This window comes from Onychostoma macrolepis, chromosome 06 (genome assembly GCF_012432095.1).
Source record: "Onychostoma macrolepis isolate SWU-2019 chromosome 06, ASM1243209v1, whole genome shotgun sequence".
Taxonomy (NCBI): Eukaryota; Metazoa; Chordata; class Actinopteri; order Cypriniformes; family Cyprinidae; genus Onychostoma; species Onychostoma macrolepis.
In genome coordinates this window covers 18,174,779-18,199,798 of record NC_081160.1, presented here as the reverse complement: position 1 = coordinate 18,199,798, position 25,020 = coordinate 18,174,779, and the positions used below count along the sequence as shown (strand labels likewise).

Below are 25,020 nucleotides of genomic sequence, written 5' to 3'. Positions count from 1 at the left end.
ATGTGTGTGTATTTATATATACATAATAAATATACACAATACATACACATATATTATGTAAACAAAAACTTTTATTTTGGATGCAATTAATCGCGATTAATCATTTGACAGCACTAATTTATATCTGCTAGTTTCTCAAATTACTTTTCAATGAACTAGTTATCTAACATATTTAACTGCAATGGTAATAACATGTTTTTATTTATTTTTTTGTTTTTTTCTTCATGTTTTAAGTGCTCTCTCATCCAGATTTTTCTGTCTATTACTTTTTTGTTCTTGTTCTTCAGGCAATGTTTTTCTATTCATACTTTAACTGGAGACTCCTGAACTTCTAACCACTTATCAAAAGGTCTATAATCACTTTAAAATGAAAAATTATTATCTCAGTGGCAACTTTTGCAACTTTTTACAACACCAATTATCTATATAAATTTATGTTGATAGGAAAAGAAAGAGTGTGATAAAAGAGTCATGAAAAGAGTCAGATCCTCAGCAAAGACTACGAGAACCAGACGAGTCCTCTGCTCAATCTGACTTGTGTTGCAGCCTGTAATTAAACCACACCGTGCTGGTTTCATCTAGCCAGAGGAGAACTGGGCTCCCGGTTTTCTTTTCTATTTCTGTCTCCAATGGAGTTTTGCTTCCTTGCCACTGTCGCCTTTGGCTTGCCTAGTTGGGGACACTTCATTTTTGGCAATATTGTCGACTTGATAACACATAAACTATTTGAAGAGAACTGAACTGAGCTGGACGATGACATCACTGAATTAATGATGAGCTGACTTTAATTGAAATATTGACTGTTTACTGTCCTCTTGCATTATTGACACACTGTTTTCCTGTTTAACACTGTAATGCTGCTTGGACACAATCTGTATTGTATTAAGTGCTATATAAATAAAGATGCCTTGACTTGACATTAAAGCAACACTGGTCTGTTTCTATGACAACTTGTCAAATATAGAATTTAGCAGCCATTACAGATGAATATTTGACTGTTCAATGCCACGATTGACCAATGAAAAGCAAGTATTCCAGAGAGCCATGTAATAAGTGAAGATAATGATAGCCTATCGTAAGGTTCAGGGATAATAAAAAGCTCAACCTCAGCTTGAATAAAACACAAAGCTCCAGACAATTTCCTTTTGGTACCAATTATAGAGACACAGTGGTACTCGGCAATTTGTTGTACAATGCTTAGCATTTAAACTATACCAGCTTCAATTATGTAGAAAGTTATTTGCGTGAATATGTGTGTGATTTAGTGAATCAGCTATATGCTTATGAGAATGTGTTTTTCTGTCATAAACGAGAATATTCTTTTCTTTTCTCTTCCCACAGTGCAGTGTCTGGAGATGACTACTAAGAGGAAGATCATCGGCCGCCTGGTGCCCTGTCGATGCTTCCGGGGGGAGGAGGAGGTCATCTCAGTGCTGGATTATTCCCACTGTAGCCTGCAGCAGGTCCCTAAGGAGATCTTCAGCTTCGAGCGCACGCTAGAAGAGCTCTACCTTGACGCCAACCAGATTGAGGAGCTGCCTAAGGTAAGTTGTCAAGTGTCAGCTTAAACACGCATAATATCTGCCTAACAGTGGATACGTCAACTCCTGAACATCATCTTATACAGCAGTCTAACAGTACAGAAAAATAGTGCACTAAATGTGATTGTTTCCTTATAAAGCACTAAAAGTGTCCCATAATTGAAGTTTATTAATATTATCATTATTTCCATTTGGTATTTCACATTGTTTAAGGTAAATCAGGCTTTGTCGAATGTATCTAGCAAGAATATAACAGCACCATGGACAGCTCCCATATTGTGTGCAAAGCTGTATCTGAATTTGGTCTATATGGTTTGTTCTGATATACTCCTTAGATAAGTGCTTAAGTCATAAGTATTTGCCCACTTTAACTCTTGAGGTGCCATTCTAAACCCATGGTAAACATAGTGTTATCTTGTTTTATGTTTAACACTGTTCATACAGTACTTGCCCTGGGCTAGTTATTTATCTTAGGAAGTCAGGTTTTCAGCAGCTATTACACATGATCCTTCAGAAATCATTCTAATATGCTGGTTTGGTGCTCAAGAAATATGTGATATTATTATCAATGTTGAAAATGGTTTTTCTGCTTAATATTTTTGTAGAAACCATGATACATGTTTTAGGATTCTTTGATAAATGTTTGAGAGAACAGTATTTATTTGAAATAGAAATCTTTTGTAACATTATGCACATATTTACTGTCACTTTTAAATGATTTAATGCATCCCCGCTGAATAAAAGTATTGATTTCTTTTAAAAAAAGAAAATATATCTAATTTACCTTCAACCTTACAGTGTATATCAAGCCAAGGTTCTAGTTCCTGAGTACTAGGACAAAACAGGCTCCAGAACTGAAATAAGTTATTTATCAATTAATTATTTTGGATTTATCTTTTAAACATAGATACACATCTAGTATTCACTTCAGTGAATGAATTAATTGAGATTATAGGATGGTTTCAAACTGATTGTCAGCTCAAAAATACTGAACAGATTGTGTGACGGAGTTGACATGTTTGAGTTTTGTGTATTTATTAAAGAAAATCAAATCAAATAGTACTGAATGAAATGGAAGTGAGAAGTAATGTGAGGTTGTGGGACATTTCCTTTTATAATTTGTAAATATTTTAAGAATTTTAACATGAGTTTATAAGTTCATGAGGTTGATTGTAAACATTGATTGTACAAATATAGCATGCCACAAGAAACTTTAAATAACTGCTTGTCCATCTGTGGGAATGTTGTCACTCTGGTTGTCCCAAGTTACCTATAAAAAATCAGAAATAAAAGAAGAGCTAAGTGACTTTCAAAGTTACAGGTGAAAAATGTAGTTTCACCTAGTATTAAATATTGTCTTTTTTATTTTATTACCAGCAAGAGAGGATAAAACCAGAGCACATGATTGGGTTCATCACTTTGATTCATAAGGCCTGAGAAGTTCACCAAACAAAATCTTTATTTCTCTGTCTTTCTTAGCAACTCTTCAACTGTCAAGCACTCAAGAAGCTGAGCATGCCTGACAATGACCTCTCCAACCTGCCAACCACCATCGCCAGCCTTGTGAATCTAAAGGAGTTAGATATTAGTAAAAATGGTACATTCTTAACTCCATTTATTCTATATTTGCTTTTTAAAATCAATTTTTCCAATCCACTTTTTTGTGCTGAACATATTGGTATGATTGTATATGATTGTACTTTTATACAGTACACATGTACCCTGTATCAACATGGTAAAACTGGCTTTATCTCAGGTATTCAAGAGTTTCCAGACAACATCAAATGCTGTAAATGTCTATCAGTTGTGGAGGCCAGTGTAAATCCTATAGCCAAGTAAGTAGTGCTGCTCACATTTCTTAAATCAAAAAGAGAACTTTAATGTTTGATAATTGTTGTATTATGTACATATAGGTAGTTGACGAATCCATATATATTTAATTAACATTTAATGTGAATTTCATGTCAATAGATTTTAGTTTAAATTTTATGGCAACTCTTTTCTTTAATTTTTAAAAAATATTATAATTTTAATCTAACTTTCCTTCACTAGTTTATTTAATGGTGTTGTGGATTTTTAAAAACACGAGTTCTTCATACCCCTTAAATGTGAGATAATAAAAGCTGCATGTAAAATAATCATAAAAATAATAAAATAAAAAAGAATTCATCTCCACTAATTTTGCCATTTTTTTCAAACAGTGTTTCGAATTTCTTCATTTAAACTGCCTTAAAATGTCTAGAGTTGAAGCTTTTGTTTTGTACACCTACTATAGCAGCTAAGGAAATAAACCAATACTGACATTTCAATCTAACACCACTTCAAATAATTGCATTAATATGTAAATCTCTTCTCTTATCTTTCCTGAAGAGGATTTACTATCTACAGTAGCACAATATGTTTATTATATCATACAGTACATGGATTTGCTGTATTTATTCTTTTCACTCTCAAATGAAAGCAATTATTTGCCTTACTTTTCTGGGTTCCTTACGATAAAAATATAAAGTGAACATACATGCAAAAGCTAGATGTTTTCATATTTCATATGAACATTTTTTTCTCTCTTTTTTTAAAATCCACGATTAAACATAGTTTTGAATTCTAAAGCACATTTGTACATTAATAATGCATATTGTAAGTAGACATCATGCCTTAAAACTGAACCAAACTCAACTCAAGGAGAGATAAGACATGCATTTCTTTTTTATCTCAGTGTATTTGTTTGTCCTTCAGTCTGAAGCTGAGCTTCAAATCTTTGATTCAGAAGTTTATGATAGAGGATCAAACATTCAGGATCCAGTGCATGGTCTCTGCAGAGAACCCTTTTCTTCATATTATGATTAAATCAGCCCTCAAGTGACTCCATTTACTGGGATGCTAACAGAGCCAGTAGAAGGGGAAGCGTAGAGGGATTACAGATGGCTCTCACCGCTCCTGAAGTACTTAACGCTTATCAAATCTTAAGGGCACTGGCCTTTGAGAGGGTCTGATCACCTCTTTTGTTCCTGCAGGCTCCCAGACGGCTTCACCCAGCTCCTCAACTTGACACAGCTCTTCTTAAATGACGCCTTCCTTGAATACCTGCCTGCCAATTTTGGGAGGTAAGAGCTTCATCTTGGGCCTCTGTGTTCCTGCTCTGCTGGGGATTGTGAAACAACTCTTTAGCACACCTGTCTGAGTTCGTCTCGTTCTTGTAGTTGTCATCGTAGCGGTTTTATTTTTAGATGTTATTTTGTATCCGAGGAGCAGCATGGTGCTGATTCTGGCAGTGATTTGCCTAAAGCTTTCATGAATAAATGGGTTCTTGCAGCTCATATTGGGTTTAATGATGAATAGTTATTTCATTTGCATTGGGGAAAAGGGGATTTATTATGGCAGCTGACATTGGTCAAGGGCTGTTGCATTTAGTTTTGATAAACGAATCTGGGGAATTCACTAAAAATTAATTGCCCTGACAACACTGTGTATTTGCACGGGCTGTCTGTGTTGTTATAGAGCTTGATTCATTCTCTTCAAGCTCTTTTAGAAGGTGGTAATAACACAATGTCCAGACAAATAGCCCCAAAGGTCCTTGTACACCGAGTCCGAAATTTTCATATGCGTTTTCCTGTTTTTTTTTTCGTATTCGTCATCCTTTCCTATATCAAAATGCTTGCTAAGGATGTGAAAACGCAGAAAATCGAACCTGGTCCGATTTTTTTATGACGGACGAAAGTCTTGGAGGCAGTGTGTAAACGTGATTGACACAATATGAGCTCGTATTTATTTTTCAAAGTGTGAAAATTTCGGACAAAAAATTCGGACTCAGGCCTTAAGTCTGGACATTTATAGCAAGAAGGGCACATTCATGCCGAAATGATTGACATTCATTTAAATACTAATGGTTAAACTGCATTGTGAAGGATTAGTAATTTTTTTGTGCTCAAATACCACATGCAAAAGTGGCAGAACTGTTTACTGAATTCATTCCTATGAAAAAATTAGATGGAGATTTAGAATTTTTCCAAAAATTTGAAATCTTTTTTTTTTTTTTTTTCAGATTATCTAAATTACGGATCCTGGAGCTTCGTGAGAATCATCTGAAAACTATGCCAAAGTAAGTTGCATAATTTCTTATGAATAATTATTTTTCTACTGCCAACATGGCGTCATTAAATAAATATATGGCATGAAAAAACATGAAAAAATGGTGTAGGACAAACATTGAATCTGTGCCTGATCAAAATGTTTTATTTTATTTATTTTTTTTACATTCAAATAATTTTTAATATTTTATTAAATTTTTTAATTTTTAATTGATTTTTTTTTTTTTATTGACAATATTTTATTTTAGTTTTTTTATGTTGTTTTGTTTTGTTTTAAGGGTGTCCTTTTGCTTTATATTTAGTCTTTACTTCACAACAAGTATTTGTTTCTGCCGCAAGGCATTTTAATTAAATTCTATTTGAATTTCTTCATTTACACTGCCTTAAAATGTAAAGAGATGGAGCTTTTGTTTTGTATACCTACTATAGCAGTTGAGCAAAAAAGCCAATATTGATACTTGAATCTAACACCACTTCAAATCATTGCATTAATATAGAAAACTCTTCTCTTCCCTGAAGAGAAATTTCATTTAGTTTTTTATTCATCCCTCAATAATGTGATTTAGACACAAGTCAAACTCAGAGTAGCAGAGTCTACAATGTCATTTGTCACAGTGGGGAAGACCTCTGGACCCCTCTGGAGAGGGACACATATTGCACACGATGGTTTATGCTTGCTGACTTGTTCAGATGTACTGGTTCAAGACTATTTTTATCTGCCAGCAATAATAGCGCCAATTTTTCCTTCAAAACCAGACTGCATGAGGTAATGTTCTCCAATCTGGGAGAGCCATATTTGCCCACATATTGAATGAGGGCCATGTTGTGAATACCGTCACAAATATTTACAGAGTACAGAGTTACAGAATTTTCATTTTTGGATAAACTACTTTAAGTGCATTTAACAATCCACAATGTCTACATATATTTGAAATAAGTTTTGATTTCTTTTCTTGTCATGTTGCAGGTCAATTCATAGGCTGTCGCAACTGGAGCGGTTAGACTTGGGAAGCAATGAATTCTCTGAACTGGTAAGAAAGATGTTCTCCTCTTGAACACTTTTATCAATGGGACAGCTGTTACTTCACTCAGTCTTTATCCAGCATGGATTTTGGCTCAGGGGGGATAGAGGGGGGTAGGGGAAGCTGTTGCCTCTTGTCAGATCTCTAGTGCTGCACTGCGTTTTGGTTGCATCATGCGCTGATCCATTATTCATGAGTTGATTCAAACATGCAGCGCTTGCCATGACGGAACGTTCACCACTGAGCTGCATTTAATTGGCTCACCCAAGCTGGAGTAAACAATGGCAAGGAATTTATCATATGTATCCCATGTAGCCCCACTCACACCATGCCTATTGCTGTTTCCTTCAGTGATTAATGCTGGCGTTTTTGCATTTATTTATTTGAGTATAAATCAATGAAGAGGTCCGTGAGCAGGCAAGTTACTGTGTCTAGAGGAACTGTGGCAGTTGAACACCAAAGTAGCCATTAATAGCAGTTTTTTTTTTTTTTTTTTAAGTAATTGACTTTGCTCTGTGATAACTTGACTAGGAGCTGTTGGTTGTTTTAAACACTGGAATGAAACATGTCGTAAGAATGGCTGGAAAAGCATTTTAAGCTAGGGCTGGATAATAAATGGATATTGATATTTAGAGAAAAAAAAAATCCACAATATCAATAATAAAAGCAATTTCACAGTTTCATTTGATAAAAGCTATTGTCAAATACACACTGAATCTCAAATGTCTTAATGATAAATTGGCAAAATAAAATTTGAGCAACTTATGACAAAAATATATTACAAAGTAAATTGTATAGTTAAATGTACATCTCAAAGTAATAATAATACAGTTTTTTAAAACATTATCCCTTTTATTATTATTATTGTTGTTGTTTTTGTTGCAATGAATATAATGCAAAGATATTTTTCACTCATTTTAATTCATAACGTATACAATAAGATTTAACCAAAAAATAAAAAGCTTGACAAAATGTTTTGTAATTTAATTGTTACATTTTCATTTGATTGCATTTTAAATGATTAATCAAATTGTTAGTTTTATAAATTCATTTCTTAATTTTACAAACCATTTTTGATGATTAATTGTTTGTCTTAAATCATAAAACATTTCAGGAAAAAAAAAACCTTCATTGTTAAGTCCTATTGAACATGAGAAATGCATTTCATGGAATATCATGGTAAATTAATATTATATTATATGGAAAAAAATATTTGGCCATGTCAGCCAGCCCTATTTTAAGCTTCTAGGTAACAAGGTGGAGTTTCTAGAGTTGTGGAATTACTTTTAAACTTCAGTGTCATACACACGTTTGGAATATCCAGGGCACTTTGTCCTTGGATGATGAAAAAATGCATGCGCGTACCAATGCTTCCAAAGGGAACAGATGGTTTGGCATTGCAGTAAGCGTACTTTACTGCTCAAAGCCTCCAAGTAATAAGAGAACACCCATCAACACTTTCTGGTTCTGCTGTCTGGACTTTCAATCTCAGTGTCCCAATTCAAAATGACTTTTCAAATAACTTTTGACCTTTCCTGTTGGCAGCCCCATAAGTGCTCTTTTAATTTGAGCTCAGCTCATCTGATAATGGTGATTTTGGCCTGTTTTACCTGGGAATTGTTGTCCTTCTCAACTGTCCAGCATAACAGCAATTCTAAACATTATAAACTTTATATATTCTATGTAATCTGTGAAATTGGAATTAAATCTTTCATTCCATGTTCTAAATGACGGAATCAGCTCATATAATATATAGTTTAACCTTCTCTGGTTGACGATCAACATTATCATAAGATTATTATAAGGTTAAACACCTCTTTTCAGGTCTTATTTTGTACTCACAAAAACAACAGCACATTAACAAGCAATAATCCTCAACTGAAATGTTACTCAGCGGTTTCCTCAAGCATTTTTGGATGCATTGCATCATGGCATAGCAGTTGCACAGCCTGAAAACAATCATTAGTTTAATTTATTATAGGCAGATATTTCTCTGTAACAGCACACATTGCCCAAACAATGAGTGTTGAGAATGAAGCACTGATGGCAGGAGGCATTTGTCAGGATATCTGACTCTTGCTGTGATGTTGGCAGATGTTGGCTGGTGTGATGCCCTGAGCTGCAGATAGTTTCTTAATTGAAGTCCTTGCTGAGGGGATCATGAAGGGACAGATGCTGGGACTCAAAAGGAGAGAAAAACAGAGAGCAGCCATTAAGAACTGACTGAGTCTGTGGCGCATAGGGGATTTGGGTCTGTTGCAACTCAATTTAAAACAATAATTTGTTTTTGAAGCCTCTGGAATGTTGTCAAGATCGTGCTTTTATTATATAAAAATTGGTTATTGGTTTCATCACCTTATAATGTTTGTGCTGACTTTAAATGATTCAAAGGATGTGCAGTAAAGTGGTTTGATTTAATATTTGATACCCACTCTAATGTGTTTTTGCGAAATGAAAATAGGCTCCAATATTTCCTTTTTTAAATATCTTGGATGATGTAGAAAAGCAAATCAAGCCTCTCTGAGAATTTAGCAGGCAATTTACAATACATTTACATACTGTCTCTCTGTTTAGTAGTTGTTTTGAAACCCAGAACCATGAAAATCTGAGCTTTCAAGTTTGGGGAATTTATTTGAAATATGTTGAATGTATTACATACGTGAAGTATTATTGTATGATGCACCTTGAGAAGAAGCTATCACAATGATGATTCAATTAACATTCATAAATTGCTATTCATTTGGGATGCAAAACGGTATATATTGTTCTTTTGTTGGTTATATGACCCTCTTTAATGTTACAGCCTGAAGTGCTGGAGCAGATCCATAGTATAAAAGAGTTGTGGTTGGACAATAATTCATTACAAAACATACCAGGGGTAAGCACTTTCAAAAGTATTTCTATTAAGAATTCCAGAGTTAGCATCTAATGCATGTACTAAATATGAGCATACCTTGTCAGCCCTTTTTAAGATTTCATACATAAAAAAGTACCAGTAAAGCTTTGAAAGTATGAAACATTTTGTCATTATTTACTCACTCTCATGTCATTCCGTCATATAATAATGGTGTTGGAAGAACTTGAATGCGAGTAATGATGAGAAAATCTTTGGGGGGACTATTGGAATTTGACAACATAACATTTTAGTACTCTAGCACTAGACTATAATATATGTATAAAGCATAATATGCGATTTCTTTCATTTATCTCTCTTGTCATCTGCTGAAGTCTATTGGGAAACTGAGGCAGCTGCGATATCTAGACTTGGCTAAGAACAGGATTGAGAGTCTAGATGCAGATATCTCTGGCTGTGAGTCCTTAGAGGATCTACTCCTCTCCTCGAACATGCTGCAACAGTTACCTGATACAATAGGTGAAGTTCCACTGCTTACTTTTTTGAAATATTCGGGTTTTTAGGTGTCGGTGTGTCTTTACTATGTTAAAACATCTTTCACAGGAAAGTTGAAAAAGTTGACAACATTAAAAGTTGATGACAACCAGCTCACCTCACTGCCTAACACCATTGGAAGGTTAGTAACTCACTTACGACTCATCCAGCTGTGTAAAGGAAAAATGACAAAGGCAGAAAATACCTTCGAGATGTCTTAGATCATAATCCCTGAACATTCCTCTAATGCACAGGTTTTTTAATGTAATTTTGTTGTGGTTTATAGCCATATAATAAACCCGATGCTCAGGGTGGTCAGTACAGTCTTTAATGACTTGAACCTTTGAAATTATATAGTTTTTTATGATGATATTCGATGACATTGTACTGTAGCTTGTCCTCTCAGTATTGGATTTTTCACTGAATTGCCATCTGGAGCACCATATAACAATTCTGCTGTCATTCTGGCAGTTTTTCTCACCCCAGCATGAGAAAATGCTGACTGTCAACGTCAATGTGACTCTCAGCAATGTTTTTACATCTTTATTACCTGTATTTGTGGGAAACAATGTATGCAGCTGATAGGAAAAAACATGAGCTTCTGGAATTAAAGTGTACAATGAATTAAAAATCCTAAAATATTGATACCTTTTAACTATACCTAAATAAATAGTTGAATCTTTTTATCAATCATTCTACAAAATGAGTGCCATTTGTGTCTCTCATATACTATCGTTAAAACGTTTTGCTTTAAAGAAACAGTGCTATTATTCAGCAAGGAGCCAAATTAAACTAACAAAAACTGTCAACCCTGTAACCTTTCTGATGGCATAATTATATCGCAGCATATATTAAAATGAGTTTTAGATGGCTTAGTGTAATTAATTAACGCTGAAAATATTGCCTTATATTGTTCTGATAAAATCCTCCGCAAATTAATTTGACAAATTGCAAATCAAACTGGCTAATCAGTCTGACTTTGGATTTTTAATGCAGAATCAAATGGGAAATTCAGGGACGAGGTGCATATACCATATTTCATAGCATCTGTTAATTAGGACATATTTTCTGCAGACTGCCTTTTTCATTTGTCATAGCTGTCACCACTACCTCATTCCTGTGATACTATACTCCATGCATCTCTCTTCTTGGTTTGTCATTGCTCGGTTCTGTGTGTTGTGTTAATCAAACATGCATCTTAAATGGGCACCTCAGTGCACGTGGCAAAACCGGGTAAGTAGACCAGCGAGTGTTTGTATTCCCCACACGTCTGCCACAGCATGTTTATTTAGGCAAGGGCATACCTTTGCATCCATATCTCGCTTAAAGAGACACAATGAAAGCCCTGCATATGGAAGGCCAGCTGGACCGGTCTGCTAGAACAAATGTTGGACTAATGACCTTACTTAGCTTAACAAATATACATTGACCTCTTTCAAATTCATTCAATTCAAATAAGATGAAAAGGGGGGAAAACTAAGGAACAAAATCAAAATACAGGAGGGTTGCAAGGGGAAAAAAAGTTTTTAAATGACTAACGTGAGGTCCGTTACTAAAAGTACTGAAACTCATTTGACTCAATAAACACTGTGGCATATACCAGATCATTGTAAATGTTATAAACTAACATAAGGTTTGTTTTAAGAGTGCAGTATTTCATAGGATTAGTGCTTTATACAACCACCAGAATTGTATTGCAGTGCAGCATATTTAGTAAATTCATCATCAATCCCTTTAATATGTCTTCTGTTAATTCATAATTTTTTTTTACGTGGAGACAATGGTTCCACATAACTCATAATTCTCATTTCCATTAACAAAACTCATTTATTCCCTGTCTTAAAATGATATGATCCATAGACGCTGATATACTACTTAAGTTGAATCTACTTAAGCTTTGATATTTTGTTTGCACATTGTAAACATTTGAATGGGATGTTAGAATGTAAATTTCATATTAAAGGAATAGTTTACTTTTCATCATTTACTCACCTTCATTTTCTTCCAAACCCGTATGACTTTATATTCTTCCGTGGAACACAAAAGATAAATGTTGGTGAATACCGGTCGCTCTTTTCCAATGAGAATGAACAGAAACTGGGCCTGTCAAGCTCCAAAATAGCAGAACAAACATAATTAACTGGTATAACAGGGTACAATGTACTGTGTTTATATGAAGAAATTTTCTGTATTGATTTTTCATAGTTGTTTTACCCATACTTTAAATTATGCATTTAATTAGTAGTGTTTTAGGTAATGTTCTAGCAGAAAATTACCAGTATCTTTTCTATGTTTCTACAGATTTGTGAAAACCTATTTACCTACCCCTGGAATTATCATTGAGGCTGAATGCACTACACACATAGCAAGATTTTCAGTAAATAATCAGTTTAGGTCTGTTCCACACACAAAGATTTTATAGGGCTTTAGAAGACTTGAAAAATAGTGCACAGGTTGTTATGAAATACATTTATGATACTTTTTTTGCAGATTGACAGCCTGTATCCTCATTCACTTTCATTATATAAAAAAGTGTGTACAAAAAGAAGATCATATGGGTTTGGAACGACATGAGGGTGAGCAAAAAATAAGAGAACGATTCCTTTAAGACTTTGGTTAAACCTGCTATTTAACCTTAATTCTAAACCTTTTGAAGAAGAGTTATTCACTACAGTAGAGGCAATTATTTCTTTATCTGCTGACCTTTAAAGAGACGTCACATGATGTATGCATTTATCTTCTCATCTCATGAAGTGTTTTCAATAGGCTTTCAATAGGGATTAAGAGACCCTGCATAACTGCACACTCCTCACCTGCTTTCTCTTACATCTGCCAGTTTATCACTTTTAGAGGAGTTTGACTGTAGCTGCAATGAACTGGAATCCCTGCCTCCCACCATTGGCTACCTGCACAGTCTTCGGACATTTGCAGCCGATGAGAACTTCCTGATTGAGCTGCCCAGGGAGGTGAGTATTAGTGTTATGCACTTTCTACAGTATTAATAATGAGGGAAATCAAAGGCACATTCTCTATACATTTTACCTCTCTTTGTGCTGAAAATACAACCTAAACCAGCCAAGTCAGTTTAGATGGTTGGCGGTTTAAATAACCAGCTCAAAACCATTAAAACTGCCAAAAACAAATTTAAGAACAATAACTTAGACCAACACTTCTGAACTAAAACCATTTAACAGCCGAACTAAAATTAGTTAACTTAGACGATTTTGGAATATTTGATTAGTTTTTTTCAACAGGGCTTAGAAATGACTTGCCAACAATTATACATATATTTTATATATATATATATATATATTTATTTTGATAAAAAAAATGTTTACTTAAAAATTGTTAACTTAAACTACCATTCAGAAGTCGGGAGGTTTTGAAAGACGCCTCTTATGCTCATAAAGGCTGCATTTATTGAATTAAAAATACAGCAAAACTGTAATATTGTGAAATATTACAATTTTAAATAAAAGCTGAATTTTCAGCAGCCATTACTCCTGTCTTCAGTGTCACATGATCCTTCAGAAATCATCTAATATGCTGATTTCAAGAAACATTTCTTATTATTTTCAGTGTTGAATTTTAGGATTCTGTGACAGAAAAACAGCATTTATTTGAAATAGAAGTCTTTTGTAACATTATGAATGTCTTTATTCACTTTTGATCAATTTAATGTATCTGTGCTGGGAAAAAAGTATTACTTTCTTTAAAAAACAAAAAAAACAAAAACTTTCAAACAGTAGTATAATGGGTGACCAAAATCCAAAAGTAACAATGCTTGCTGTGCAACACACAAAGCTATATTAAACTTGCAGATAAATCTAAATGAAATATAATACATACATTTGTGGCTACCGCATTTTGAGATCCACTGAAGTGGCTAAAATCAGGAAAGCCTAAACCTGTTAAACCAAATGCATGGAAATGTCCTGCTGACCTTCACTCGCCACTCGCTGTATTGACAGAATACAAGTCATTTTACCTGAGAGAAAGATAGAATGCTGATATTCAACAAAAAATCTGACAAAATTGCACTTCACCCGAGCTATCATATCCTCTCCTGTGTTGCAGATTGGAAACTGCAGGAATGTTACGGTCATGTCCTTGCGCTCCAATAAACTAGAGTTTCTGCCTGATGAAATTGGACAGATGACAAAGCTACGTGTTCTCAATCTAAGTGACAATAGGTAACACCTGATGTCAGTTTTTGTTTTTCATTTTACACCCTGTGCATGCACTTGTCAACATTCACACCAACACACGATCAAAACTGTTTAATGAATTAAAAGATGAGATGCATTATTTGCTTAAAGTTTAAAAAGTGCCTCTTCAAATCTGTTATAGGTTTGATGAACAGTCTTGATTGGTTCATGTAAAGCAGTGAGGACGGTGTTGATTATTTTCCATAATGGCACAGTAATGGGGCATGACATCAGAAAAGTGCCTGGCCTTCCCACAGGTTAATTAAGAAAGCTCTTTATGAGCTGTGCGGACAGTTTAGATGCTCTGACTGTGATTATCTGGGAACAGAGTAATTAAACTTAACCAAGACTAAACGTGGCATAGCCATTAGAGTACCTGAGTTAATGGGGCTTCTGAAGTGAACAGAATCACCACAGGTCTTCATAACATTTTAACTACACTGAATAACACTCTCAATTGTTTTTTGCCATCCATCCTTTTTGAATTCTCATGAACTAATTCTTTATGTTCTGTTTTAGGTTAAGGAATCTTCCCTTCACTTTCACTAAATTGAAAGATCTTGCTGCACTCTGGTTATCTGACAATCAGGTTGTTATCTGGACCTCCTTTTTAAATTGTGTACAAAGTATATACAGTAACTATGTAGTATTTGGAGCACTTTTTAACCACATTGCATAAACAGTTAAAGTAAAAACAAAAATCTGTGAAATTTACAATAAAAAATTGGGAGCTGTAGTTGTCAGAACTTTACTGTAAAAAAGAAAATATGGTAGCATCATTTTAGGTTTTACAGATTTAACTTAAATTTACAGAAAGTTTTTTTATATTTTATTAACTGATATTTATATAATACGATAATAAGATGACTTTTTCCACTGTTTAACTTTCAAAAACATAGTTTTGTATTCAAAGAAGTATTTTACTAAAATTACAGTACATTAAATGTCCTGTTAGATTTCTTATAGTGTTCATTGTAAATAATGTGTTTTACCATTAAAATTACAATACAATGTACAGTTGCCCCAGTTATTTTTATGATAGTATTATTTTTATGATGCAATTCCAAGATGTTCACACATTTGTAATTTTTTTTTATGCATCCAAAAACTTTAAGGGGGCCACTATATTTAATTATTTGTGAAATGTGGTTAAAAGCGGTCAAAATACATACTGCAATTTAATACATTTGATTTGGTAGTTGTATTTACAACAATTATTTTTGTTATTCAGTCCAAGGCCCTTATCCCCCTTCAAACAGAGGCTCACCCTGAGACCAAACAGAGAGTCCTTACCAACTACATGTTTCCTCAGCAGCCCCGGCACGATGAGGGTAAGAATAAATCGACCGTTTCTCTTTTCTTTGATTTGACATTTTACTGAATTTAAACTTCTGGATGGATGTGCGTTTCCCTGCTGCAGATTACCAATCTGACAGTGACAGCTTTAATCCCACTCTCTGGGAGGAACAGAGACAGCAGAGGATGACAGTGGCATTTGAGTTTGAGGACAAGAAGGAAGAAGAGGACAACTCAGGAAAAGTGAAGGTCCCTTTAAGAATTGAAAATGTGAACCTTGTTGGCCCTGTATTTACCTGGTATTAGCATCCATCTCTGGTGATCTGATCACAGATGTTAATATCAGATGTAACCGGGGCACTGCTGTATCTGGGATTTATGAAAAAAAAAAAACCTTTAAGCATCAGAAAAGGTCATATCTTTGCCATATGGGCTAAATCCTCTTCCCTCTATCTGCAGGTTGAGATCAATCTGAAGCGCTATCCCACCCCTTATCCAGAAGACCTAAAGAACATGGTGAAGTCAGTGCAGAACCTGGTGGGTAAAACCTCTCACCCCCTCAACACTGAAAAATGTTCTTCTGGGACCAATATGGAGCTCCACAGCCAAGACAAGTATGAGCCCAAGTGGCCCATTGCTCCTAAGGAGGTAATGCTTCTTTGTCTTATTTTATCACAGTGCCTACCTGGGCTCATAGATCAATGTCTCTGCAATTTGGCTACAAAGTGCTTTTTTTAATAAAAAGGATAGATCAGACTTTGGATTTTGATTGGGCGAGCCACATTTGAAGCTGTTGAGGATTTTAAACAAGGGTCCAGGGACCCTAAAGTTGTTTATGGGTGCCAGAGTTTAAGGTACACTATGTAACTTTTGGGGTTCTAGTGGTTAATAAACAAAATTGCATGTAGCCGAAGCTGCTACTCTCTGTTTATGTGTATGACCAATCACGCAAGAATATAAACACATATTATAGTCATAGTGATTCAGGTTAAGAAGAAGAAAAAAAAAAAACATGTTTTGGAAGAAGGACTCATGATGTACTTGCTCATTATATCAATTTGTTGATTTTAAACAAAAAAGGTTACATAGTGTATCTTTAAGTCATGTTTTAGTTTATTGCAATAGTTTTAACATGATGATGATGATGATGATGATAATACATCGATTTAATGATAATTAAAGCCAACGATACGATACATTAAAGATACATATGAAGCAGGTACCGTTGCGATGCGATACGATTCACCCCTTTTTACGATGCAGTGCGATCTGATTTGGATTCGATTCAACTCAATGTGATTCGATGCAATGGAGAACATATGATCGCTTTTAATGCCTTGAGGCCAGTTTCATAAAACAAGTTAACCAAATAAGCCTGGCTTATTTCATTTAGTCTGACTCATTGTCAAATGATTTGGTTCCATAAAGCAAATTTAACATAGGCCTAGATCAAGCTTAGTCACTGTGGCAACTTATGCTGGGAAACTAACCTGGTCTAAAGCAGGCCAACTGTCAGGCAAAGCTGAGCTCCTCTAACACTGACCAATAGGAACACAATGATATTACCACTGTCTCACATACTATTATTTGATTTTTATTTATTTTTATTTTTTTACAGTTTCTTGCCAGTAAAATGGTAAAATGAACAATGACTGTAATGCACAGCCTCTCATGACTTATTGCTTGAATATCCATCACTTTGGAATCACAGTTTTTTTTGTCATTGAATCATGAGACACTTGTAGATTAGTGTGTGTTCTTTGTAGGTGACAGAACGAGAGGTCAAAGACTTTTCGAAACAACCAATGTCCGATCAAGGTGTCATCCTCAACTCAGCCATTGACATCCCAAAACGCAAAGACAAAGAGGATCTGACCGAGAGCTCGGAAGTATGACAAGTTTTCTCTTTTAATTGCAATATTTATGCACAGTAATGTATCAGGGTTGCAGCTTGTTTTAAGCTCCCCTTAACATTTCATAGCAGTTATAATGGAAAATTACTGTATATACAAAACACATAAGGGATTTCCAAAGTCAATCATTTTAAAACAGAAGGATGAGAGTATGTAATGAAATTCAGGCAGTAGTTTCTTTGTTTTTGAAGGCCTGGTATTTGCATCCTCGGTGTCTGAGTCAGTTCGGTTGCGTGTATAGAGAGTGTTGAGTAGTGCTGAGAGTGTTTGTTAAAGGTTAGCTGAACCTGCAGAGATAAAATCCACAAAGATCAGTGCAAATGTTTCATCTCTCACAGCCAGCAAACCCCCTCCCCAACAGCCAGAGCTCCAGTGTTGTTTAGGACACAGAATAACTACCAAGTCATTAACTTTGCCTATGAATATTAGAGAGAGCTGGTGCAATTAGTAGTGAATGTCACAGTAACCTTGTAGTATGCTTCATTTTTTAGTAACTCGCTTTTAAAATACCCTACAATTATTTATTTACTAGAAATCTAGACCTGCAGTGTTTAACTCTTCAGTTTTATATCCCGTAGCACTGCTCCGAATACAGCTGGAAATCTTTTAGTAAACAGAAATAAAGGTCAGCGTGAAATGTCAAGAACACTCAGAGGATCCATTAAAGGTTCCTATATGAAAATATTAATTGAATTCAGGAATGCAAAGATGATTTGAGTAAGCTATAATAAATCTCAAGGAATTATGAAAACACAGCTACATTCATAATCCATTCATTGATGCCAGGCTTTTCTATGCTTGCAGTAACTTTTTGTTTAGAATAGCATACAAGTGCATGGTGTATTGTGTCCATCGCAGCTTGGCCTCACACTGTTTCCCCCCATGGTCTCAGAGACCCCCCGGCCAAACTGTGGAGCTCCAAATATTCCTAATATTATCAGGGTTATCGGGACCTTGGGAGTACCAGTGCCATAAACCTCATGTATCTTACACATTCTTTTCTTTCTAGACCATGAGAATCCATTTTTGTTTGTTTGTTTGTATATATGTATGTATGTTTGTTTTGCTTAGATTTCTTTACACCGCGTCGTTCCCAAGCCTCAACAGCCAGAGAATACGAGCCTGGCCGTTACTTCCTCTTCCTGTTTCTGCCTCATAGTAAGTGGCTGAGAGACAAGACAGCAGAAAAGCAGCTGAACATATGGGGTGGCTCATTTCAACTGCCTTCAAAGCAAATTCAATTCATTTTTTTCAGACACCCCCATTGTGGGTGAAACATTTGTTAAATACTTGCATGGGTTTGTTTCCCATAATGAAGTAATGAAGTCAGTGTTCGAATTACAAGGGGGCGAAATGGAACTGAGACCCCAAAGTTATTATCATAGTCCCCCAGATATCTCGAAACTCAAGGTAAGGGGAGACTGTCCAGCAGCCTTGAAGTGTCATTTAAATTTGTTATTATGTTTTTATTACATTTCAAAGAAATATTCTAATTTCAAATATATTAATAAATATTAAACAATAAATAAGAAATATTATAAAAGCAAAAAAAAAAAAAATAGTATTAATAAATTAAATTATAACTACTCACAATGCTTTGTCAGCAGCACATACTGTTGGGGGGGATTCCAGTTACCACAGTTAGCTCTTAATTTCTGTGATTCTATCCACCTTTTTCTTCAACGCGGAAGTAAGCCTATGGGTGAGACTTCTGGTTCATTAGCCGTTATAGATAAATAACAGAGAAGAATAACAGTAAAACTGTTTGCACTACAAACCAGTGTGTTCATAATATATCACACATTAAAATATTATCGTAAGACACACAAATTTTCAATATCAAGCAGCAAAACAAACTATTTTGTACAGCTAAAAATAGCTGGACGCGGATGAGACCGGAAGCTAGACCCATAGAATTTACAAATGGCCGCGCCCATTTTTACGGCAAGAAAAAGGTGGATAGATTTGGGGTTTTTTTTTTTTTTTTTAAAGCAAACAACATTTTTTGTCCTGTAGGGGATTTATTATTTTGTCTCTTACAATCAAATGTGCTAAGGCTGCATTTGTTTAATCTAAAATACAGCAAGGCAGTAATATTTTAAAATATTTAAAACAATATAAAATAGCTAATATAAAATAAAATATTTTAATATATTTTAAATTGCAGTTTTGTCTTGTGATGGCAAAGCTACATTTCCAGCAGCCATTACTTCAGTCTTCATTGTCACATGGTGCTTCAGAAATCATTCTAATATGCTGTTTTAGTGTTCAAAAACATTTTTTTATTTTTTTTATTTTTTTATTATCACTGTTGAAAACAGTTGTGCTGCTTAATTTGATATTTTTTCAGGATTCTTTAATGAATGCTGCTGTTCAAAATAACAGCATTTATTTAAAAATATTTATTTAAAATATTTTCCAACATTATACATTTATGTTTATAAAAGAATATATAATAATATGTAATTTTTTATAAAAATATTTTCTAAAAGAAATTTAGCTGCCCTTTTGGTCAACATAAAGTATCCTTTATGAATAAAAATAAAAATAAATAAAAATATTATGTGTGTATATATATATATATATACACACATACATATACAGGTGCATCTCAATAAATTAGAATGTTGTGGAAAAGTTCTCTGTGTGAAATTGTGAAACTCGTGTATTAGATAAATTCAATGCACACAGACTGAAGTAGTTTAAGTCTTTGGTTCTTTTAATTGTGATGATTTTGGCTCATATTTAACAAAAACCCACCAATTCACTATCTCAACAAATTAGAATATGGTGACATGCTAATCAGCTAATCAACTCAAAACACCTGCAAAGGTTTCCTGAGCCTCCAAAATGGTCTCTCAGTTTGTTTCACTAGGCTACACAATCATGGGGAAGACTGCTGATCTGACAGTTGTCCAGAAGACAATCATTGACACCCTTCACAAGGAGGGTAAGCCACAAACATTCATTGCCAAAGAAGCTGGCTGTTCACAGAGTGCTGTATCCAAGCATGTTAACAGAAAGTTGAGTGGAAGGAAAAAGTGGGGAAGAAAAAGATGCACAACCAACCGAGAGAACCGCAGCCTTATGAGGATTGTCAAGCAAAATCGATTCAAGAATTTGTGTGAACTTCGATTCAAGAATTTGTGTGAACTTCGATTCAAGAATTTGTGTGAACTTCGATTCAAGAATTTGTGTGAACTTCACAAGGAATGGACTGAGGCTGGGGTCGAGGCATTGAGAGCCACCACACACAGACGTGTCAAGGAATTTGGCTACAGTTGTCGTATTCCTCTTGTTAAGCCACTCCTGAACCACAGACAACGTCAGAGGCGTCTTACCTGGGCTAAGGAGAAGAAGAACTGGACTGTTGCCCAGTGGTCCAAAGTACTCTTTTCAGATGAGAGCAAGTTTTGTATTTCATTTGGAAACCAAGGTTCTAGAGTCTGGAGGAAGGGTGGAGAAGCTCATAGCCCAAGTTGCTTGAAGTCCAGTGTTAAGTTTCCACAGTCTGTGATGATTTGGGGTGCAATGTCATCTGCTGGTGTTGGTCCATTGTGTTTTTTGAAAACCAAAGTCACTGCACCCGTTTACCAAGAAATTTTGGAGCACTTCATGCTTCCTTCTGCTGACCAGCTTTTTAAAGATGCTGATTTCATTTTCCAGCAGGATTTGGCACCTGCCCACACTGCCAAAAGCACCAAAAGTTGGTTAAAACTTGGTGTTGGCGTGCTTGACTGGCCAGCAAACTCACCAGACCTGAAACAAGAGACCAAAAAATGCAGATGAGCTGAAGGCCACTGTCAAAGAAACCTGGGCTTCCATACCACCTCAGCAGTGCCACAAACTGATCACCTCCATGCCACGCCGAATTGAGGCAGTAATTAAAGCAAAAGGAGCCCCTACCAAGTATTGAGTACATATACAGTAAATGAACATACATGAGTTGGTGGGTTTTTGTTAAATGTGAGCCAAAATCATCACAATTAAAAGAACCAAAGACTTAAACTACTTCAGTCTGTGTGCATTGAATTTATTTAGTTGAATTACTGAAATAAATGAACTTTTCCACGACATTCTAATTTATTGAGATGCACCTGTATATATATATATATATATATATATATATATTTTTTTTTTTTTTTTTTTAATTTATTTACTGAATCCAAATATGGAATGGTAATGTATAAGAGCTCTTTTATTCCAAATATTGGGCTCCCCAAAATCTTTTGTAACATTCGAACACTGCACAACATGCATCAAATGGCCCCCATGCTGAATTTTGTTCACAATTCATTTAATCCAAGTATGAAAGCATTAGCTTGCCGCATCAATTTAAACAGTCACATTTCTTTTGACCCGTTGTGAGGGAGCAATGCAGAAAAAAGACAAGATGAAGACAGAAAAGGGGAGAGGCGGCTGTTCTGAGAGAATCTTCTGATATGTGACTTTCCTCTTGCTCTGCTGCCGGTTGTGTGAGCCAGCCTGCTGATGTACAGTCAGGTCTGAGAGGTGTGAGTTTTGCCATAGACAGCTGTGAGAGAGCTGGAAGCAACTGATTTGCTCCTGGGGGATTTGACCAGACAAGCCAGGACAAGGCCTGTGAATCATAACAGTCTATATATTACTAATGATGAATCTCAACTTGATGTTGAGGTGTGAGATCACACTCTGTTACTTCTAATATATTTTTCAGCTTCAGCTTTGTTTAACTTCGAGGTCATTTTAGGCCAGTGTTTGCATTTTAGAATCATGAAACTGTCACTGTAATATAAGAAAGGAATTGTTTAAACATATTCAAAAAAATTACTCATTTCACTATACTGTAAAAGCTTTACAGAATCTAAATACTAGTTACATTAATGTGTTTTTGCAGCGGTATTTCATGTTTTAGTTAACTGATCCTTTTTTAAACATTTTTAAAACTGGAAACTTTATGCGGTCACGTGTGTCTTAATGGCTTAATGCCTAATAGAGTTTTATATAATATGCAATTAGGCAAACAAATTTTCATACAGCCAAAAAGTTTGCAATTAGTACAGCAACAGTTTTCAATATAATTTGATGCTGATTTACATTTGTTGACATTGTTACCTTAAATTGAATTATAAATGACATTTAGTATAAGTTTTAGTATAAACAATTTGTGTTGCTCGATCTTGTTTTTTTAAATGAAAGATTGTAATTTAATTGCAGGGAAACCACACCCCGCTCCCCTTGTGTTTTTTTCATTCCTTTATATTATTAGTTCACTGCGAATTTGACACTTGTGTTTCCAGGACTCCATGGGAGGCTCCCCTAATGATATCCGAATTTCTGACATGCGGCCGACTTTGGTAGAGCCACCAATGTACAAACCAAAGGTTGTGTTACTGGGCAAGGAAAAAAAAGGTTGGTAAGAAAGACGGAGACTTGTTAAAGTCAGCATGAAATATATTTTTTAAATGTATGTTGATGATCTTATTGAGAGCAATTCATTCTTTGACCTCATTATTTTTAATAAAAATATCAAAACTTGATCTTCCGGTGAAATGGTCTCTTTGGTGACGTATTCCAGTCTGCTAAAACTCCTTATAATTGGCTGCAAGCACACATTCATATCTGCTTCCATCCAATCAACAACCAATAGATAAAATCAAGTCCTTGGCCTACATTTTTTTTAATAATCCGTTTCACTCGGATGTATGTCACAATACAGAAGAAATTACTTGCAGCTCCATTTCATCACAACATTAAACTCAGAATTTTTTCCGCTCATTCTCTTTTGATGTTTATTAATAAAGTTCTTTTATGAAAAAATCCTTCTGCAAAGCCTAAAATGCATTGTGTAATTGAACTGGAGAACACTAGAATTCACAGTTGTTGTGAGAAGCATAACAATTGGGGTTTATTTTAGACAAAAATACAGTCGTTTTTCATGCATATAAACTATTTTACCTTGTATACCTTTGTACCTATTATCTTTTTAATGCATTCAGAGTCCACCGATGAGTCTGAGCCGGACAAAATGCATTGTTTGAACAACAGCGGATCATCTGCCACTTATTCAGACTACTCACCCTCCCAGGGATCATCTGGCTCATCCAACCCACCTGGAAATGTCAGTAATCTGCAAACATCTGGGAAAGAGGGGCCATCACAGACTCACTGGACCAACAGGTTGGCAAGAATTTAATCACTGCCACTATTCATTTATATGAACTAACAAACCATCTGTGCACTCATATGACATGACAGTTGATCAAACAGTATAGATATCCAGCTTACCGACATTTGGGTGGCCCAAAACGGACATTGTGTCACTGGAATAGTCTTGCAATAATCATCTCTGGCAATAATCCAAATTTATTCAAGCCAGTTGTAACCTATAAATTGCATTGTTTTCATTAACATGCAATATTCATGAAATACAGAATTGCATTTAATATTTGGTTTTCAGTTATATACAGTAGGTTACAAATCTGCTGCCTTATTTGTCTTTTTATTAGATTGAAGGTTTTCATTTGAAATTTCATATTTTTGTCCATTTTAATTAACAAGAAAATTGAAGACAATTCTAAGCGAGCCTTATCTGTGCGATTGTTTCTTTCAACCCTCTGGGGTCTGAGGGTGTTTTTGGGTGTTATTGCGCACATCACAATTTCTCTTTCGTTCAAAGTCACTCAAATGCCTCTTGCTGTCATCTTGAGTAATGTGCAGCTGAAAATCCATCTCTGTTGCTCACAGTAAAAGTTGTATAACATTAGTACTGCTGAAAAACTTCAAATTATCACTCCTCCTACTGCCTGTTCTTTGAGAGATTTCTGTTTTAATAACCTTGCAGAAGTATTACATAGGCAAAATTTTATAAACATTGAAAATCTTTTTGATTAGGATGGCAATCAACCACAGCGATATTTTTCTTGCACTTTTCAATTTAAACATAAATTAGACTAATAAGAGAATTGTAGGCCCAGTTAAATTTAATGTTCAATATTTCATCTCCATCATTACATGAAGATATGAAATAAAAAGATTTTGCAAGCATCAGCTAAAATAAAGTAAAATACACAGAGCAATGAGGTTCTGATCGGGGTAGTGATAACCTAATAAATTTGGGCTATACTCAAATGTTGCAGATCCAGTCCCAAGAAGAAGTCGTTTTTTTATATTATAAGAGGCTTATTGACCTTGACATGAGGGTCTACAGGGGCTTCCGGTTGTTGTTTTTTTTTAAATGCACCACATTGAATATGTATACAGTGGGTACGGAAAGTATTCAGACCCCCTTAAATTTTTCACTCTTTGTTATATTGCAGCCAATTGCTAAAATCATTTAAGTTCATTTTTTTTCCTCATTAATGTACACACAGCACCCCATATTGACAGAAAAACACAGAATTGTTGACATTTTTGCAGATTTATTAAAAAAGAAAAACTGAAATATCACATGGTCCTAAGTATTCAGACCCTTTGCTCAGTATTTAGTAGAAGCACCCTTTTGATCTAATACAGCCATGAGTCTTTTTGGGAAAGATGCAACAAGTTTTTCACACCTGGATTTGGGGATCCTCTGCCATTCCTC

The 25,020-nt window shown here is 35.0% G+C and overlaps 1 protein-coding gene across 14 annotated transcripts in view; it reads left to right on the top strand.

The window, feature by feature from the left end:
• Positions 1-25,020, top strand: part of lrrc7 (leucine rich repeat containing 7) — a 138,738-nt gene that overhangs the window by 98,269 nt on the left and 15,449 nt on the right. For 6 of the 14 annotated variants that reach the window (XM_058779931.1, XM_058779930.1, XM_058779932.1 and 3 more), the window contains 20 exons: positions 1,342-1,544; positions 3,021-3,138; positions 3,298-3,376; positions 4,556-4,645; positions 5,584-5,640; positions 6,597-6,660; positions 9,455-9,529; positions 9,880-10,024; positions 10,109-10,181; positions 11,255-11,272; positions 12,876-13,005; positions 14,117-14,232; positions 14,767-14,836; positions 15,479-15,578; positions 15,668-15,792; positions 16,003-16,191; positions 17,310-17,432; positions 18,528-18,614; positions 22,736-22,847; positions 23,435-23,615. In XM_058779931.1, the coding sequence (XP_058635914.1) occupies positions 1,356-1,544; positions 3,021-3,138; positions 3,298-3,376; positions 4,556-4,645; positions 5,584-5,640; positions 6,597-6,660; positions 9,455-9,529; positions 9,880-10,024; positions 10,109-10,181; positions 11,255-11,272; positions 12,876-13,005; positions 14,117-14,232; positions 14,767-14,836; positions 15,479-15,578; positions 15,668-15,792; positions 16,003-16,191; positions 17,310-17,432; positions 18,528-18,614; positions 22,736-22,847; positions 23,435-23,615 (2,141 nt within the window). In that variant the 5' untranslated portion in view covers positions 1,342-1,355. Of the gene's footprint in view, positions 1-1,341; positions 1,545-3,020; positions 3,139-3,297; positions 3,377-4,555; positions 4,646-5,583; positions 5,641-6,596; positions 6,661-9,454; positions 9,530-9,879; positions 10,025-10,108; positions 10,182-11,254; positions 11,273-12,340; positions 13,006-14,116; positions 14,233-14,766; positions 14,837-15,478; positions 15,579-15,667; positions 15,793-16,002; positions 16,192-17,288; positions 17,433-18,527; positions 18,615-22,735; positions 22,848-23,434; positions 23,616-25,020 lie in introns of those variants that run through there. The other 8 variants (XM_058779940.1, XM_058779928.1, XM_058779927.1 and 5 more) reach the window with 7 other exon arrangements.